The sequence below is a fragment of the Rhagoletis zephyria genome, unplaced genomic scaffold (genome assembly GCF_001687245.7).
Source record: "Rhagoletis zephyria isolate East Lansing unplaced genomic scaffold, Rhagoletis_zephyria_1.1 Rzeph_scaffold_09817, whole genome shotgun sequence".
Classification (NCBI taxonomy): domain Eukaryota; kingdom Metazoa; phylum Arthropoda; class Insecta; order Diptera; family Tephritidae; genus Rhagoletis; species Rhagoletis zephyria.
In genome coordinates, this window is record NW_016166895.1 from 1,582 (window position 1) to 22,884 (window position 21,303).

General features: G+C 37.1%; 1 protein-coding gene across 1 annotated transcript; it reads right to left on the bottom strand.

Moving 5' to 3' along the window:
• Positions 1–416: 416 nt before the first annotated feature.
• LOC108376030 (tigger transposable element-derived protein 3-like) lies at positions 417–1,236 on the bottom strand. Its single transcript, XM_017632204.1, has 2 exons — positions 766–1,236; positions 417–708 (listed from the first exon to the last, which is right to left on the bottom strand). The coding sequence occupies exons 1-2, from the start codon at positions 1,169–1,171 to the stop codon at positions 635–637; spliced, it is 480 nt and encodes a 159-aa protein (XP_017487693.1). The 5' UTR covers positions 1,172–1,236; the 3' UTR covers positions 417–634.
• Between the last annotated feature and the right edge of the window lie 20,067 nt (positions 1,237–21,303).

The window sequence follows — 21,303 nt, forward strand, 5'->3', positions numbered from 1 at the left end:
GTTGATACGTTTTTATCATTTCTCATAATTTTTTTTTTAAATTTTCGAATACAAAGGATATGATCATACTTCTTCTCTTTATTCCGTATTCGAAAAATTATATGTTTCAATGGACACATCGATTTGAATACATAATTTAGATTTAGATGACGTTTTTAGCAATTTTATTTGAGAAAAATAAAACATTTAGATTATTGTTTGTATTTTGGTCGATTTTAAATTTACTACCCCTAAAATAATTGATATCAAATAAAACACCTCTTTGAGGTAAAATTTTCGAGTGACGAAAGCTGAACTAGAAACACAAAATTTATGATATCAATTTCCTTTCTCTGGTATGTGAAGTGGCGTTATAACAAAATCTTTCTATTCTCTTTTATCATTTTGTCATTGTCTCACGAGTCGTCCAGAACTTTCGATTCGATTTCCAAATAGCTGGCAAATCCTTCACATTTATGTTTTTAAAAACACGCCGGTGGGCAGCTTTACCAATGACTAGCATCTGCTGCTTTTCGCCAGCCATGTTTATACAAAATACAACTGTTAGCCGTTCTTTGGCTAGTTTTCCACCTACACAAGTTTCTCCCTTAAAAGTCAAGGTCTGGTTTCATCAGCATTATAGATATCTTCTGGTTTATAACCAAGCAGCATGGTAGGGATTTTTTGCAAAAATTGGTCGAGCTTTTAAATTAACAGACGCCGCTTCGCCTAAAAAATTACAAAAAATACATTTATGCACGAAATAGTGAAAGCCTAATTCTCTACCTTGAATGCTTTTGAAGCTGATGTTGTTTCTTTTTTCCCATTTTTCGAGCCAACCATCCGAAGCATTGAAATTAGTTACGCCTAACTGCTGTGCGATTTCAAGGGCTTTTGCTTTTATAATTGGCCCTGATATTGGAATTCTTTTATTTCTTACTTGTGCAAACCAATTCAGACACAACTTGTCTATTTGCGACCCATTAGAACCAATAAATCTCCGTTTGGTGTTTAAATTTCCGCCAGAGCACCATTTTAATTTTAATTCATCTTTATTTTTTAAGACTTCCGCAGCTTGAGTTTTGCTAATACTAAATTTAATCACAGCACCCCTAACATATAGATTTTCTTTATGCGCAGCATTAATAATTTCTATTTTTTCTTTTAAAGACAACACATTTTTACGACCCATTCTTGCTTCTTTAAATTACATCTGCGAACTGGCAATAACCTTTGCATTTACATTTTTTTTCTAATTATTTTGTATTTTACTTTGAGGGGATTCCCTGAATTATTTGTTCGAGTTTGCATTGTTTCGAATTCTCAGGAAATTGTCGCACAGTGGGCAAAAGCTGTCCGTAAATAGTTTAAGTGTCCGGTTAACAGAGATTCGCGTCCGCTTAATAGAGCTTCGGGTACTTAAAAAACTATACTTTTATGTCCGCGTCCGTACATGGGATCGTCCTGTTAATAGAGCGCACTTTCTATGAAAAATGTGCCAAAAAGCTTGGGACCATCAAAATCGCCCGGCTAAGGGAGATGTCCGCTTATGAGAGCGTCCGTTTGAAAGAGCTTTCACTGTATATATATATTTCATGATCCAATGATCGGATCTAAACCAGATTAATATGGGATCACCTCTGGGAGACTACTTTCCGATGCAAAATTAACGAAATCGGTTGACGTGGTCCAAAGTTATGCGGTAAGATACATAAAAAAAAAAAATATTCCGACGAACTGGTAACACTCCTTTTTTGGAAGTCGTTTAATAACTCGTGAGATTTTCTCATATACATGGATATGTATGTAAATACCAACGTTTAGTTCCGCAAATCAAGTTTTACATATCCTGTGACTGTTCTTATTGTATACTAAAAGAATTAGATATCAGCATGTGACTGTACTTAACATAAAATACAAACAATGGGGCATATTCATAGCCGAAATAAATTCGACTCAAGAAAACTATGTCAATATGATGGTTTGAGTAGCAATTCCTACCCCATTCATGAAATTTAGTCATGGCGACAAAGTACGGGCACGCTCGTATATTTTTAACGGACTTCCAAAAAGGAGGAGGTTACCAGTTCGTCGGAATATTTTTATACCCGAGCGCACTTGTGCACAAGGGTACATTAACTTTGTTCACATAACGGTTGTTTGTAAAAGCCAAAGCGAATCGAGATAGATATAGAAAAATGTATATATAAATGCTCAGAATGAATAGAGAAGTCGATTAAGCCATTCCTGTCTGTCCGTCCGTCTGTCCGTGTACACGATAACTCGAGCAAAAATTGAGATATCTCAACGAAATTTGGTATGTAGGGTTCCATTTATCCAAGGAACGTTGGTATTGAAAATGGGCGAAATCGGACTGTAAAACCACGCCGACCTCCCATATAACGGTAATTTTCAGAAATACGAAAACTGCGATATTTTAGTAACAACTGAAGATTACTCACTCAAAATTGATATTTATAATAATTTTTAGACAAAAAATAAGAATATTATAAATTTTTGAAAAATGGGCATAGCCACGCCCACTTATGGTTACATGTCTATATCTTGGCAATAAAATCGGGCAATAACCACGCCCACATTCCATATAAGGGTAATTTAGAGAAATACGAAATCTTCGATAAATCAGTAAATATTAAAGCTAATTTATTCAAAACTTACGCTTGCAACAATTCTTTGCCAAGAAATACGTTTATGATAAAATTTTGGAAAATGGGCGTGGAACCTCCCACTTATGATCACATATATGTAACTCGGTAACCGTTCTACCAATTTGTACCAAACTCGGTATTTTTATTGTGCTTGCCGCATGAAAGCAAAACGCTGAAAATTATTTTAATCGGACTAAAATTACGGCTTTTCATATAACGGTTAATTCTAGAAATTCTTGAAACTTCAATATTTCGAAATCTAAGGACGCTAATTTACTCAAAATTGATACATCCCGGCTTACCATGTAGCGGTAGCTTTCAGAAAGGTGAAAAACATATATTTAATACTTGCGCCGAGTATTTAATATTCGGCTCTGCCCGAACTTAGACTTTCTTACTTGTTTTTTTGTTTTTTTTTATGTATGTTACGGCATAACTTTGGACCACGTCAACCGATTTCGATAATTATTTTTTTAAATGAAAGATGTCACCTCACAGGTGGTCCAATATTATTTTGGTTTACATCCGATCATTGAATCATTAAGAAATTAACGATAATTTTAAATTTTTATATGAGAATTAAAGTCGGTTGTGTTTCTTGCTTAAAAATTACTTGTTTTTTTTTGTCGGAAGATAATTTTCTTGTTGGTCAAATGAGGTCGATTTATGGCCGTCCAATTGACTCAATAGCTTCACATAATAATCCGACATGCACTTTATTGTACTAGAGTTGATAGCGCTATGAAATTGCATACCAAAGATTTTCTAAAAAATTAGAATAAAAAGTGTGAAATTTTGATGGAAATTTGTTGATTTTTTTGATTTTTGTACGAAGTTTGAAACTTGGATTAATATGTGTTAGAATGAAGATAATTTTTATAAAAAAAAAAATCATTAATAAATAAATACTCAAAACTTGTCAATATGTGGGTGTCGTATAATTATGATAAGCGCTATATATTTTGTTAATGCATTGCTGCATACATAATTAAGAATTTCTTTACATTTTCGCTTCATTTGTAAGCCGACCGCAATTTATATGCAAATTGTAAAAAAGGTGGGTATAATAAGAGCAACAACCGAAAATTAACAATAGTTTCAGGCAAATGCAGTAACTGGAAAAGACAGCAATAGATTTCAAACAGTACTCCATACGTTCACATTTATGTTATAATGTCTCCTACATTTGTATTGTATGTATGTACAGTAAAGGCCTGCATGAATTCATTCAAACTTCTAGCCAAACAGAGTACAGTAGATTTGAATATTTTACTTCACATACAAAACACTCAGTGTTTGGAATTTTGTAAGTTATGAATATACATTTTGTTTTAAATTTTCTACCTTCAAATGTAGGAATGTGAATGAATGAATGGAAAGCATTCAAATCATTCAAGCTTATTTTGGTAAAAGTTTTTTTTCTATAAACAAGTTTTTTCGTATATATATTTTTGGATATCCATACAAAAAATTGTCATTAATTTCAATTTAGTTTCACTTTGTTTGAATATTGTAATGTCGACACATAACAAAATCAAACAAATTTTAGGCAAAATCATTCATTCCTTTGTATATGAATAACTCATAAGCCGTTTTGAATGAATTCATGCAGCCCTTTAATGTACAGTAAATTAAACTTAGTCGAAAATCATTAAACTTTTGTTAAGGATTTTTTGATTATTTCAATAGAACTATTAAAAAAAAAACTATTGCTAACCGTAGGTGTCACCCTAAAATGTAAAATGGCGAATCCTAGGTACAGCCAAACAATTTTTTTTCGAAATNTAGTTTCACTTTGTTTGAATATTGTAATGTCGACACATAACAAAATCAAAAAAATTTTAGGCAAAATCATTCATTCCTTTTGTATATGAATAACTCATAAGCCGTTTTGAATGAATTCATGTCTTGCAAAAATATTTTCGACTCATGCGATGTAGGGTGCATTTTTTTTGTTTGCTTGTAAGGTGGTACGGTCTAATGTTGGTTTGTTGGTTGGTTGCAGTGCTTCATAGTACTACTATGATACAATTAGCGCATTTGCGCCATTTTGATGCACTTTCGTGGAAATGATAAATTCCTATGCATGTCTAGTTTTCTGGGTCAAACCATCTTGACTCCCTGCTGAATCTGCCGATGTCACCTTTAGTAGATCCTGATATATCTGCTAGTTTTGTTTGTATGTGTCTAGCTAATGCTTTAGGCCTAATAGCCGCTAGGCCTGGGCATTGACAAGGAAAATGCTGAACGCTCTCCTCGCTACCCTCAATTTGACAGCTGCGACAAGCCCTATTATATGGGAGCCCCATTCTCTATGCATGTTTGTCTATGGGCCAGTGGCCCGTAATGGTTGCTACAATTTGAAATATTGCTGCCCTTGATCTATTAAGCAAGTCTAGTGTCCTCGTCGTGTTATAGTCAGGCCAGAGTTCTGAGAAAAAAAAAACGCGTTGTAAGAATACAAACTTTTTATTTGATTACCGTTTAAAAATCTTCGTATTTAAATCAAGTGAAAAGTCTTAACAAAATCGATTTTTCCATTTTACACACAATACCTATAATGGAAATATTCAATTCAAATACGCCCGTATTAAAATTAAGCATTTTTCACTACACGGATGGCGTTTTGCACGTCTCGGATGCTTTTTCATATGTAATTAAGAAAGTATATGTATACAAAGCATGCACAGCGGTCACACAAATACATGGTATGACATAATGCACTAATCGCGCGCTGTTATGTTGATTCAAACTCAAAATTTGAAAACACATTTACATGTATGACTGTAGCTGAGTGTGCAAAGACGCTTGATACAATTGGTTGCGGCCAAGAGGGTCCGGGTTCTCAATTACCATCAGACGGAACATAAAATTAAATTTGTTCCCCTCTTAATAAGCATCTGTGCACTTCACAACCACATATCTTATAACGTATATACTCAAATTTAAAACGAGTTGGGTGGGTGCGCTTTCATATGCGTATTTTTTTTAATTTAGCACGTTTTTTTAATTCCAAAATTTTTTCCCCTGAGTTTAGCTATTTTACAAGTCCATATGCCCAGCCACCTTCTCCTTGCCAATCCAAGAAAGTGCAAACCAATTTCTCTTTAAACGAATCCAAGGTAGGCTCTTGCCTTCGCCAATTCGTCGGTCAACTCATTGCCTTCAATGTTCCTGTAGCCGGAAACCCAGACAAGAGAAACATTTATTGACGCCAACACTGAGCATAATTCCGTTTTACACTTCTGGACTAGCTGGGATTTGGTTATCGGAGATGCTAGTGCTAACAAAGCTTCTTGGCTGTCAGAGTATATTGTTGCCTTCTGAATTCGGCTGATGCCTTTTCCTAGAACCTTACCAGCTGCAAGAATGCCAAAGACTTCCGCTTGAAAGAAGTTTGCCTCAATTTCTAGACGGAGGGATGACGTGACGCAAAGTTCCTCGGAGCATACACCTGCTCCACACCACAGGCCATCTTTGAGCCGTCGGTGTAGAGAAAGATTGCCTCTTTATCGGCCACTCTGCCCCTCCTTCACTCTCTTCTGGAAGGGATTCGCACCCATATGTTTTCGAAACTGAGATTAGATACCATATATTCGGTATTTTGTCGTGATTGTATTTCGTTGATGATCGTCCCGTACCCAAATTGGCGTGTTCACCATAATCCTGACTCTCTGAGTTTGACTGCAGATTTCATGGCCACTTCTTTTAACGCTTCTGTCGGGCAGGACCTAAGGGCGCCCGTTATTCCTGCCCCCACTGCTCTGTGTAAGGTATCTAGTTTATTTACAATATACTGCTCGTTTATTCCCGGCCACCAGACTATGGCGATATACATCCACATCACCAGTTTCGGTTTTAGTCCCCAATTCCTGCTGAAGATTCTCTTGTAGGTATAGTATGCTATGTCTACGATATTCGATGTTGATTTTCCAGTTCAGTTTGGGGTAAAGCATGACCTCCAAATACTTCGCGCCAGAAGATAGATTAAGCATCTTACCATCTTGCGGCGCTACTTTGAACTCGGGTATTTTGTTCCGATTGTGAATAGCATAAGTTCGTTTTTATCTGGCTTTACACTTAGCCCACTTTCCGTGGCCCAAACGTGTAACCTTGCCAGTGTTCTTTTAAGTATTTCACTTACAGTTGAGAGGAAAGGGCCCATATCCGCCAGCGCCACATCATCGGCGTACGCCACAACTTTGACGCCCCTTTGGTGAGATCTTACCCATAGCAATGTTGAGAAAACGCCTCCCTGTGGGGTGCCTCTACTTACATGATGGGTCAGCGACGCAGTCCCATTAGTACCGTGAATTATTATATAGTCTAGCATCGATTATATCCATCTGCAGACAGTCATGGTGTAGTGTACAAAATTTCTTAACCCCTACCCATTTATGTATTTTACACTCACGCATCCATTTGACACGCAATGCATAAAACATAATAAAATTGTTAAAAAGGGCAAGTCATGGTCGTAGTAATGTCACCCTCTTAAAATACTGTACGTACATATTTAGTAGTGTTGGGTGTTTTAGGGATCGAGTATTTTTGAGAGTACTGAGTACTTTCTTTAAATATAAACATGCTGGTAACATTTCAATGCTTAGTGTAGAAATCTCACAAGCTGACAACTTTTTATTCAATCTAACTAATATGTCTGTTAATCCCTAACTACGTCAAATAAATGGATAACCGTACTGCGTACAAGAATTGTATTTGAAAATTACTCAAACTTGAAATTAAGTACAATCATTTCTGAATAAAGGTATATTTAAAGATTACTCAGTACGATGTATTGTGGAACTCAGTACTTTTAAGTATCTATTCGAAACTGAGTACTTTGGAATCGATACTGAATACATGCATCAAGATGATGATTGGAACACAATATTTTTGAGTACTGAGTACTTTCGACTTCTTTTGTGAGTACTGAGTATCGATACTATTAAAAATCGGGTACTGCCGATCCTTTTGAGAATCGAGTTCTGACTACTTTTGGTATCGATATTGCCCAACACTATTACACACGCATGAAACTTCACGAATGTACGTATATACATATGTATATTTATAAACATATACATACTCACATATGTATGCATGTGTGTGAGGTCAGCAGCCCACAATGACAACTTTACGCAGGTTAAAGTTAGCGCGGTGCCCGAATTGCATTTGTGGGTGGGTGCTGCTTGGCGCTTTCTCACACACACCCACCGACTCTTACGTATGGTTNCCCGAATTGCATTTGTGGGTGGGTGCTGCTTGGCGCTTTCTCACACACACACCCACCGACTCTTACGTATGGTTGCCAGACGTACTGCTTTTGGAAGTATACGTACTCCTTTTTATTGCAATGTACTCCTTTGTACTCCCAAAAAAAAATATATGGAAATGTACTCCTTTATTATTTTTATACTTCTTTTGTTCTCCTTTTTCCAGCTATTATTTAATATTTTATCATATACAGGGTGTAAAATAATAACTGTCGCACAGCTTTTTTTGTTTTTAATAAAAGGCACCTTTATAGATATTGCGAAAATTTTATTAATTCGTTTTTAAATTTTAACCTTCATTTGGGTTTACCAACGGGTTTGGGAGAAAAACGCAAGCGGCACGTAAGTCTTCATCGGTTACTTTATTACATATCTTCTGTAAATATAGGCTAATATCCCTCATTTGGGTCCTTTATACTCCGTCTTTTGTCCAACATAAGGCCTCATACTCAGCAATCGAAAAGACTCCGAACCGGTGCCTAGGTGGGCATTCATACGACCAACGCTATACAGTTTTTTTTCTCTNAATCGAAAAGACTCCGAACCGGTGCCTAGGTGGGCATTCATACGACCAACCCTATACAGTTTTTTTTTCTCTTTTTTTTACAAAGTCTAAGAAAAAGTACACCTATAAAAGACGTGAGTGCCGCATGAACTTATCTCCCAATGCTTGCAAATGCAAATAAGGATTAATAAAATCAATGTAAAGTATTTACAAAGTTAACAAAAAATACTCTTTTTCGCAACATCTATAAAGGACCCTTTTAATTTTCAAAAAACGTATGCGACAGTTATCTTACGCCCTGTACTTTGCCATTCATATTGTGGCAAACACTACTTAGAGCCAATTTACACGACGACTTTTCACCCGGCGTTTTTGGGCACGTTCCCTTTTAAAAGGTCTTCGAAAATCCTCGTGCATTTACACGATGACTTTTTCTTTGCGGCGTTTCTTGCGTATTTTTGACATTTAAGCGTAAAATTTTCTTTGGTCAACTCGTTCGTCCTCATTTTTAAAGCGGAGCGAATCGCGAACTCAAAGCAAAAATACGAAAAAGTGAACTCGATAAAAGCGAAAAAAGCGTCAAAAAAACCGCTATTGCTTGGAATTCTTTTGTAGAATTTAGTTGGGGAAATTTCCTATAAGGGCGGTCATTGAAGAGGTGGTGAGCGAAAGGGTCCCTAGGGACGCCTTAGAAAAATCGCCAATATCAANGAATTCTTTTGTAGAATTTAGTTGGGGAAATTTCCTATAAGGGCGGTCATTGAAGAGGTGGTGAGCGAAAGGGTCCCTAGGGACGCCTTAGAAAAATCGCCAAATATCACAATTGGGTGCCACGCCCACTCCCTCTTTGATCAACATCTATTTAACGACCGCCCTTATTGGAAAGCCAGCCCATTTAGTTATTTATTTTTAACATTTACTGTTGCTTTGAAAAAGATTTCTAAAATATCTTTGTTTATTTGTACCTAATTAATGGTAATTTATAACAATAAATTGCACAATAAATAAAAAAAAATTGTACTCCTTTTTTAGGTCTTGTACTGCTTTTTTCTATCGAAAATATAAATGTACTCCTTTCTCCGTTTCAAAATGTGGCAACCCTACTCTTACGCGTCCTTTATCTTTCAGTAGTGTGTGAGGTATGAATACAACAAGTAATTGAAATTTAATAAGTGTGCTCCGGGTGTTATACATATATATGTATGTATGTATATAATTTCATTGTCCAGCTTGTCTGATGTTCGTCTTCGCCAAGCTGGCTCAGCTTTACTTTATGTATCTCGAAGCAATGACGCTGTTGCAATGAAAGGATTATGACAGATATTGCACATATACTACCTAGATATACATATATATATATGTATATGTACATATGGTTTTTTCGAAGCTGCGTTTTTCACAGATTCTGGTAGGATGTATTAAAATACTCCTTCAATAAAAATGTTGAAGTTGTAGTGCCAAAAATAACGCAGTTACATACCACTTTTTAAAAACCCCTACCAGTTTTTACTCATACTCATTTTATAATGTTTTTTGCTTCTCCTGTAAAATAAAAAAATTGTTGGTTAGGGCTAGTGATGGGACAAGTTCGTTCTAAAATATGCGTTATTTGTTTTCGATCTGAAACAAATGCCTTTTAGTTTATTTAAAATTTCCTTACTTATGATTTATACCCACAATTTGGGTAAATACCAACTACTTGGGTACTAAATATTGTAATGTCGACACAAATATCAGAACATCTATTCACTCAAAAAAATCTAAGCCAAAATCATTAATTCGTTTTGTATATGAATAATTCATAAGCCGTTTTGAATGCATTCATGCAGCCGTCTAATGCGCCACCATCTCTATTACACACCTCTGTATAAAAAGAGCGTTCCTTGAAAGAAAATAGTCGTGTAGTCTCTAAAGAGAGTAAACCGGATGGAAACAACTCCTTGGGCAACAGTTGGGTAGTATTTCCTCCCAAAGGGGAGTAAAATTGATGATTCAATAATACTTATTTCCTCACTTACACACATTGGCACAGTAGAGAGTTATTTATTTGAATAGTATGAGTGGGTCTCGTGTTTCCAATCTTACTATTCAATTATTAAAACATTCTCAAAATGTGAAATTAAACAAACTTTCCATTGGTTCTGCTCGAAAATTTGAATATTTCGTTCGATAAATGAGCAAATCTTACGAGTTGGTACATTCTCCGACAAAAGCAAAAGCAAGCTTTTAAATTAAGGTGTTAATTTTTTTTCGAATTTTTATCAGTGGGATCGTGTTGCTCGTCTCAAAATTTATAATACTAGTGTAGTAAAAAATACATAATTTTTTTATTTTAGAATAAATCCGGTGGAATTTCCCCCATCTTCCCCCCGCGAAGATCCGTCCCTGGTATGTATGCATATAGAAATGCACTTGTTTATGCTTTGAATGGCATGTTGACACACACACACCACCAAACAACGCTTGTAAGCTTCCTGTTGTTTCTACTTTTCTTTATTTTGTTTTTATAATGCTGCTTTGTTTTTGTTACCATTGTTATTGTTTTTCTTTATTCAACGCTGGATATATATCTACAGAGGAGTCAAGTATTTTAACTGGCGATGGTAGATGAAGATGGGCAAACCGTATCAAACTGATGGGCGACCAAGCGCCAGCACTAAACTTTCAACAATAAGTACTAGTACACTACTTGTGTGTATTTATTCCACCTGCACCCCTACCAACCAACGTTGGCCAACCGCCCTACTGACTTGCCACCACTCATTCTAGCCTTGTAACGCCTTTGTTGCTAAAACAATGGGAGCATCATCTATTATATAAAAATATTTGCAACGCACCCACTCAAAAGTTGACGAACTCATTTGCGGAACTTAAAAAGTATGGGCAATTTATCAGGAGAGTTGGGTGAATGGACTCGTAACATCCAGGCAATAAATACTTAAAGTTTTCGTGTGCTTGTGTTCGTATACACACGTACATATGTGTGTGTGTTCGAATGCAGCTTTTCTTAATCACATCAGTTAAATCAGTAAGTGCCCTGCAGCAATAAGGTGGCCAATTTTCCGTAAAGGAGCAGTATTTCAACTGGTAAAATTTGACTGGTCAGAATTGGACATTTGCTTGCATCGAAATGTCAGCTTTCGACCAGTCCCCAAGGAATCGGTCTAGAGATAGACGAAAAATTCAGTTTGGGTTTTGTCTTGCAATTCAATAAAAAAAAGTTTAAAGAACACCACCCTGTAAATGTCCCAATCGCTTGGTTGGCCTTGATTCAAAGTGAACATTTGAATACACATTATATTCGTGGCTTTAGCTCACTGCCAGAGATGCTTGCCACTATTTGTTAGCTTTCAGGAGGGTCCGGATTCAAATGCCGTCAGAGGCAACATGGTTATAAAATGATACATCTTTTTTTTGTGTTTCCAAAATATGAAAAAGCATCTGTGAAGTGCAGAAAGCTAATCTTACTCCAACGAAAAAAGTCTCCAAAATTGGACTAGTCCAGGACTATCTTACGGTCATTGTTGATTAGACCGGTCCTTTTCCAATGACACGCCAATGCTAAAAATGGCAGTTGAAACTGTTGGCAGGGGAATTGTGAGGGACTAGTGCTGGTAACAATAGCGACTATCTGAGGGCTAACCTAGGGCGAGTCTGAATTGCTGTAGGGTGCTTACTCTTCGCTCAAGTATACCGCACCATGCACATTTGTTATTATGCTGTAGTAATTTGTTAAATTAACAATTAGCTGATAGTGCACGTAACTTTGTGTCACCGCCTTTCATTATGCATTAAAAATGACAAAAATAATGAGGTATGCTATTTTCGCATTTCGATTATCAGCAAGTGCACCGGAGCCGCTAATGCGTCTAGCCATTCTTTTATTTTTTAATTGGTAGTCATAGGACCCATGGGGTAACCTACTATTTTCTGTTGATTACAACTTCATATTTGTTAGTGTACTACGTATTAGAATGTACAACTGCATATGTACATATGTGTATGGTAAATAAAAACGATGTGTTGTAATTAAAACAAATTGCACTCAAAAGAACTATTTATAGATTGAAAAATTAGTACATTTGTATTGGAACAAAAAAGTGCAAATCGAGAAATGCAACAATAATTTACATATCGCTACCTCAAGGTGAAAACGTTGGCACATTTTTTATTTAGTTTTTGATGCAGAATGACAGATAATGCGAGACTGCATCTATTTTTCATGGCTTCGTGAATTATGGCCGCGAGTTTAAGACTGCGGTCCAAAAATGATAATTAGGCCTCACGGGCATAATTCATTTTGCCAAGTAAAACTACGCCGCGATCCAAAAATGACCTAAAGCCTAAGCAAAAAATACCAAAAACGAAAAAAATTATAATTTTTTATTATAAATAACCTTTTTTGAAAGAAAGCGGCCGCGCTTAGGGATTATAAGCCTCACTAAGTAGAATGCTCCCTGAACACCTTTTGCAGATAACACCTTTCTTTATTTTGTGGTTTGATTTGACGGCCAAATGAAAAATAAAATTTGTTTTGTGATTTGATGTGGATAGTTTAATTCTGCCAATTCAAAAGCGATCAAAAAATTAAATTAGGCAGCGCGGGCATAATTCATTTTGCCAAATGAAATTAGGCCGCGATGAAAAAATGAAATTAGGTCGGCGGAAATAATTCATTTTGGCAAGTGAAGTTAGGCCGCGATCAAAAAATTAAATTAGATCGCCAAACAAATAAGAAGGAGGCCTTAATTCACACGGTCAAAATTCCATTCCTCATTTTTCATCTATCCTGAACAATTTCAAAAAAAGAGTTGTCACCTTTTTACCTGTGCATGTTTAAGAAATGCTTTTCCTGAAATCCAGTTGGTTTTGTATTCGTATTTTTATTTTACCGAGTAAATGCAGTAAAGAAATACTTACTAATATTTAATATTTGAACTTAAGTTAAAAATAAAACATGATATTCATGAAAATTCTTAAGAATTTAGCTCAGAACTTATTTGAAAACTTCGTGAAAACAACATCTAATCTTGTATTGCGGGAGACACGAGAATCCAACTTAATTTTTAAGTTATTGAAGGACCTTACTCTATTCATAGCTACGTACAGTGGGCCGTGAGTAAAACAATCATCTTAGAGGTAGATGTAGTTCAACTCTCCACAATGTCTGTCACGGAACTTTATTAATCGTATTCGCAAACGCAATTATCACTTGAAATTGACGCGGTAAAGAAGAATGATAAAACAACTGTTCCTTTAACAAAAAACGTCTTACTCACGAAAAAGTTGCTTAAAGTACAAAAAAGTTAATACAATATATTGGGCGCTGAATTATATATAGAATATAGAAGCGTTGAGAACGAGTTAAATGAAGCTTTAAGGGCTGGTTTCTCCATCTCAACTTAACTTAGTTAAGCCAATTTTCTTGGCTTAGTCATGAATAAGCTGTGTAAAACGTAGGCTAACTTTTGACTTAAGTCCAAAAAGTGGCTAAACTAAGTTAAGTTGAGTTGGAGAAACCAGCCCTAAATGTTTNGGCAATTAATCAATTACTGCAGGCCCTGGAAGTGGGATGGAGGGAAGCTACAACGTCAATGCGTATACGGAGACCTTGTGGTAGTGTGCAGTTGTACGCATTGAGGCTGATTATTCTGAACCTAGGGGAGTCCGAAAAATATCTAGGCGTAGTACGGAACAAAAAGCTGAAGGGGCACAAAATGTACAAGAGCGGGTTAAAAAAGCAACTATAGCCCTCTAAAGCTTTAAGGCGACGATTGGCCGTAGTTGGAAGCTATCCCGTAGCATCATGTATTGGTTATACAAGTCCGGCTAGGGCTGGAAATAAAATTTCACTTAACCAACCACAGCAGCGTCTTTCAAGCGGAAGTCACTGTTATACAGGAGTCGGTTGAACACTTACCTAAGAGAAGCAATATGTTAGATCATCTTCATCTACTCAGACAGTCAGGCCACACTAAAAGCACTTGACTCGGTCAAATGTTTAAATAAATTCGGAATTTTATGACATAAGCAAAGAATTATTGATTCCACTATTGGGTTATTATGATCGGTGAAACTTGGATCGGTAAAGTCAATCATCGCGGTGTTGTTTTGATTACTTATTACCAGGGAACGGACTTTTAGGACCTAAAAACCTATAAAAAACGCAAAATAAAATAACGAAATAGTCTGGAAAAGGCAAAATAAAATAGCGAAATAGGCAGAGAAAAGGCATAGAAATAGCAAAAAGGCAAACGAAGGCACTAAAAAAAGACAAAAACTAAAAAATAACACTGGTTTGCAGGAAAAATGTTCAACGGACGCCACTACATACCCAATGTTTATATACAAATGCTCGCTGATCCCGAAAATCGAGTTAATTTTTTATTCTATGGGTAAGTTTTCGATATATTTTCAAGTGTACATGGCGTATGAGTAACATTCTGCTCATTTTTCATACAAAAAATCTTTGCGCATTTTCATATTTTTATGAATTTGGCGTATACATATATAAAGAGTATGTGGAGCAAGGACAAATGAAACGTTATGTAAATACAAGAAAATATATATATATATCGCTCCACTTTCGCAGGCCTGGAGGGGATTAGGCATGCCGCTCGCCGCTACCTGCAAACCCATTCTAAGGAAACTATCTTATAAACTAGCAAAGGACAGGTGGGCTAGTCTTTCCACCTGCACCAGTACGAAGCTTACGTGGCCAAAATGGGACAAAGTCGAAGGATCTCCTCTTGCTGAGCAGAGGGAGCCTAGCCGCAGCTGTGGGTCTGCTAATAAGCCATGTTGCCATCGGAAGTCACGCGGAGATTTTAGGGATTCCCCAAAACGACTTCTGCTCAAGAAACCTTGCGGCACCTTTAATGCAAGTGCGAATGCCCCGCACTTTGTAGAAGAAGACGAAAGTTTTGGGATCCGTTAGTCGCCTAAATCTCTGGTAAAATTTTCGGCCATTCTTCTGTCGGCCAGCATTCCAAACTCTTCGCCCTAACGTATTTCAGCCTCTCTCTTCTTATTGCGGTCACCCTTACCTCTTCAGATCCCTATAGCGGTGCCCCATAGCGTGCGTTGCGCCCCATCGCAGCGTGGCCCTCTAGGCGGCGGTACTTAATGAGCGCTAAATGTAGTTCCACTGCTCGCATATGTCGGCTTATTGAAGAGTGCTCTCTGAGAGCAGGTGTGAGAGTCGAGTAGCGAATGCATTGGCTGTCTGTTGTGATTGCAGCTTTTCGACGTTAAGCTTTCCTTGCATATTTGGGCGCACATTTTTTGCTGTACAAAGGCGGGTGCATATTTTGGCTGCAACAAGTTAGTGCTCCGAGTCGAAGTTTGGGACTCGGAGTGGACATACGTCTAAAATAATGGAAATGTGCCTTCCGTCTCTCACAACATGATCTATTTTGTCTCTCGGTTTTTGAACTGGAGACAGCTACGAAGATTGATGGACCTTTTTGTGCTTTTCCGACGGTGGTTCCAAAGATCCCTTCCTTTCCTTCCCTAGCATTGAAGTCGCCAAGCACGACTTTGATATCGTGGCGGGGGCAGCGCTCGTATGTGCGCTCCAAGCGCTCATAGAAGTCATCCTTGGACAGTTCATGCTTCTCTTCCGTCGGCGCCTGGGCACAAATCAACGAAATGTTGAAGAATCTTGCTTTGATGCGGATTGTGGCGAGACGTTCGTCCACCGGGGTGAACGACAGTACTCGGCGACGGGGTCTCGCTCACCACAAATCCAACACCGAATTTGCGCTCCTTTACATGGCAGCTATAGTGTACGTCGCAGGGCCCCAGGCGTTGCTTGCCTTGCCCCGTCCAACGCATTTCTTGGATGGCGGTGATGTCAGCTTTTGTTCTTACGAGGACTTCAACCAGCCGGGTAGAGGCACCTTCCTCATTAACGGTCCGGACATTACAGGTGCATGACCTCAAATCGTAGTCCTTTAAACATTTTCCGTGATCGTCATAATAAGGGGGGTCTATTCGAGGCATTGTTTCGCTTCTTCACTGGAAGGGGTCCACGAAGTCTACAGGTCGATAAGTCAGGTCCTAAATGCGAATCCACTAGGCTATGTTTATTAGAACTTGTGTAGGAGTTGTCGAGATGCCACTTGATAATCTCGCGTCAACAGATGCTTCTTTATCTTCTTCTTCTTGTTTGCACTGTAACCGCTTGAGCGGTATTGGCTAAGTCCTATAAAGAATACCAGTCGTTTCTCTTTTGTACCGACTGACGCCAATTGGAAATATCAAGTGAAGCCAAGTCCTTCTCCACTTGGTCTTTCCATTGCAGTGGGGGCCTCTCTTCCTCAGCGAGTCCCGCGTCAAGTACTTTCAGAGCTGGAGTATTTGTGTCCATTTGTAGGATATGGCCCAGCCGCACCACTGTACTTCACTGCACTATACCTATTTCGCTGTAAAGCTCATAAAGCTGACCGCCACCAACGCTTAAAGGCCCATAAATCTTCAGCAACATCTTTCTCTCGACTCCTCCAAGAGCTGTTTGATTGCACATTGTCATTGTGCATGCGCCATACATCAGCACAGGCATGATTAGTGACTTACGGCGAATGCGCACTTTACTTCTCGATTATCTACTCAGTCCAAAGGAGCATTTAAGTGCAAGCGTGATTCTGAATTGGATTTCGTTGCTGACATTATTATCGGTTCCTAAGTAAACGAAATTCTCTGCTTTCTCGAAATTATAATTGTCAACAGTGACGTGGGTGTATAGACGCGTATGCTCTGACTGTTTGCCTGATGACAGAGGATGATGATGTTCTCATTCACCACCAGACCTACGCGCATTGTTTCTCTATCTAACTTCAAAAAGGTGGAACTGGCCGATGAAGTGAAAGTTTCATCTTCTTTATTATTTATACACTTAGCATGTGGCACCTAATCGATGACACCTAACTGAAAAATAAATTAACAAATTTGGTAAAGAAATAAAAGCACTACCAATTTTAGTAAGAAATTATCGAAACGCCAACGCTGAGTCAGCAGTTTTACGCTCCTGTAATAAGTTATACCTGAGCAGCTCAGTTCCGCGGCTCTTGTTATCTTCTCCAACATTAGTGTGAAGAAATCAGGCAGTCGACCTGTCTGAAATCGTGTTTGGTTTCGAACGGCTGGGAGAACTCTTTCCAATAAAAGAGAGAGGACTGCACTTGCAAGGACCAGTCAGCTGGTTGACGGTGGATTTTGGTATTTCATACAATAAGTTCGATAAGAACTTATAGCCGATACCCAGAAGCTTGATTATACATAACTCTAAAAAAGTGCAGAACGCATTATCCACATTGTCTTTGAGCAAAAAGTATGAAGGACACTTTTATTTCGGTCGTTTATTGTCATCATCGATTGGTCCGTGTGGAAAGATTACTCAAAACCACCCTCTCTAAACAAAGATGTCACGATTGTTGGCTAATTCCTTTCCATACCCACAGAAGTCCCAATCGTCGTAAATTTTCAGTAAGTCCATATAGGCTATTTTACGTTTTGCGTATTACTTTCGCTTTTTTCATTTGATTTGTAATTCATAACAACAATACGAAGCAATCAACAAATGACTCAGTGGAATATATAAATAGTTATTTCTTATTTTAGTACATATGTATGTATGTATGTACAGCGGTAAGTAGATGTACATAATATAATATATAGCTGAGTGATGTTTACGGCGACGCATCAATGCAACCAAAAATCGAGTACGCGCATTGTTAAAATGTGAATAAGGGGACAAATTAAAAAGGATATAAACAAAACAACTTTAGCGACAACTAAGTCATCCCAGGATACTTATAAAACACTTGCACACGCTTGAGTGGAAAAAGGCTATGCGCATGCATACGGACAAACGTCGACTCACTAGGCGAGTAGTTACGAACAATCAACCTGATTACCTGTAAAATGCGAACGCAGCTTTCAAGTACCCACTACCTGGCCGCACACACGCGCACACGCACATTGGTACATATTCTCCACTTGGACGCTTGCATGGATAAAAATGAGATATTATATGTAGTACGTATATACATATATGCCGTGTGCAACATCCCTTTTGATGCAACCAAATTAAAGTTTACACAGGAAAATGTGACGCGAAGGAAAACACTTAAGCGCAAAACCCCAATATGAAGTGGAACTACTCAGGGCTACTGTGTGCGCATGTATGCATGGATGGATGGATGTACTCCCTACAGCAAACACTATGTAGTAGGGATGTAGGGAATTCCGGGATCCCGGCATCTCGGTGTTTTGAATTTTTTTAGTTTCAATCTGTTACAATCTTTTTACTCAGAATTTTTAGAAAAATTCGAGGTACGCTATTTTATAAGTATAGCCCACTAAATTACAGGAGGATAAAGTGCAAGGCAGTTTGCTGGCGGTGTCACGCATTTTCTTCCATATAAAGTATGTTCGACAATTTGTTTATATGGGAGAAAATGTCCAACAACGTTTACAAAATCCCCAAAAAATCAACGGTATTTTGTAACTGCTTGAAACTTGCAGTTTTTTTTGTATTTTATCCTACTTTAATTTAATGGGCTATAAAACTACTTTAATTTAATGGGCTATAAAACTGCGTACCTAAAATGTTTCTAAAATTTGTTGAATAAAAAGTTTGAAATTTCGGCTAATTTGTATGCATTTTTATTATTTTTGCACATGTTTTGAAATACACATTTAAATTATTAATTAATTATTAATTATATGTAAAATAAGGTAGACTGAAATATTAAATAAACAATGGAAATATAGACAAAACTGGTAGACATGTGGCTTCTTTCAGCCACACAATAAATATATACATATGTTGACTTGAGTTTTTTCCCATCCAGCTTTTTTCGACATACCTTAAGTTACTTTATCAGATATGTATACGTTACAGTATTATTAAGTGCGCATGAATTTATTTACTGGCTTTTGTTTTGTTACTAATGAAACATTTTTTTATTTAAATAAAAAAGTAGGTTTCAAACCCATTTATATATTATTTATTATATGGTAGGACAGCTTCTCAAACTATAATGATGTAATTTTTTCATGTTAATTTGCTGGAAAATAATGAATATCTAAATACCGAGACTAATTCCGGGATCCCGGGATTGTATGAACGATATCCCGAAAATCCCGGGATCGCAAAAAATTTAAAAAATTAACATCCCTACTATGTACATAGGTACGCGCTGAGCAAGTTACATGAATATGATGTTGCAATTTGGGACGCTGAAAGAAGTACGAACACGCTCACTTGCATAGACACATATGTACATATGTACGTACATATATACATACATATATGTTGCGCGGTTTGTTGGCAGTATCTAAGCACTTCCGATGCAATTGCAAAAGGGCCATATACGGATTGCAAGAAAACCTCATCTTCGAAAACAGCCCTGAGGCTCAGCTGGAGTTCTGTAAACATTGAACACGAAATTACTTGCGAATAGGACTTTTCGTTGCAGAGTGACACTTGTTAACCTTTGTTTTGTAATCTCACTAGAAAAAACGACGTGAAATTGGGTGGAGTGCACTTTGTTCGCTTTAGAAGTAAGATAAAGTTTTCTTTCATTGCATTCGTTTGTTTATATTGGTCAAATGTAAACATGTATGTATGCACATTAAACTGCATCACCAAAAAAAGTTGCATTTTTCGCTGGGATTACAAAACTTATAATTTATATTTGAAGAGTAACACCAAAATATTTCTAAAAAATACTAAGATTTACGTGAGCTGGGCCGATTTGAAAATTTCTCCAAAATTGGAGTTTTCTATGAAAAAAAGTTCTTAAAGCATTTCGAAAAAACCCTCACATTAGGACCAGGTTAACCTTAAAAAATCTGCATAAAAATATTAAAAAAAAAAAATTCTCAACATAATCACTATATTTAATGAGAGTTTTTATGATGATCTTTAACATTTTTCAAATATTGGTTGAAGAAAACTTGAATAACTGGGCCAAAACAAAAAGAATTAGACCCTATTCCTTTGCAAAGAATTTGAATTTTTTTTAAATATATTTATGCAAAAAGCTTAAACTTTTTGCCATCTGAAGTATTTTTTGTTCTTACTTAATACTTTAAGAAAACTATTTTTATTCATAAAAAAACAATTTTTTAAAGGTGTTTTTAAATCGGTCCAGCTCACGTAAATATTAATATTTTTCTGAAATATTTTGGCGCAAGTCTTAAAATATAATAGACTTTATAATTCTAATGGAAAAACAGTACCGATTTTTTTTTTTATATGGGTAGTGATCTTGTCTAATGCACATATTGTGTGTACGCCTCTCCGTACATTCAAATGGGATAGCAAATATTGAAACTGTTGGCACGATTTTGCGAAATGGCATATCTTCTCAAATATGCCTCTCAATAGATATGGCAATAATGGGAATACATACACATAAAAATACAAAAGCGTTTTAACTCAAACATGACGCTTCCAGCCAATCTTATACCTGCAGGTTTATTCGAGTATGGTGACTCAATTTGAACGCTACTTTTGGGGCGTTGGAAAATAAGTCTCAAAGTAACTTCTTCGCTCATTTCACCTGGAAGAGTAAGACGTGGTGGACAAATACCTCTTTTATGAGCGCTTGATGTGAATCTACAATCTTTAACTCGGTCATAATATAAAAATCGTTAACGACGGCCAAGCTGAATAACTAAGTGGTCGTTGGTCCCATTGTGGGAAAATTCAGCCTCCACAACGAAGCATCCTATAACACACTGAGTCCTATCGTTTTCAGCGAGATCAGAATAATGGCGCTCTGCTGCCCTAGGGTCCTAACGAAGTAGTAGTGGGACGACGAGAAGGTTTCAACGCCAGGGCGAATTTTGATAATAATGATAT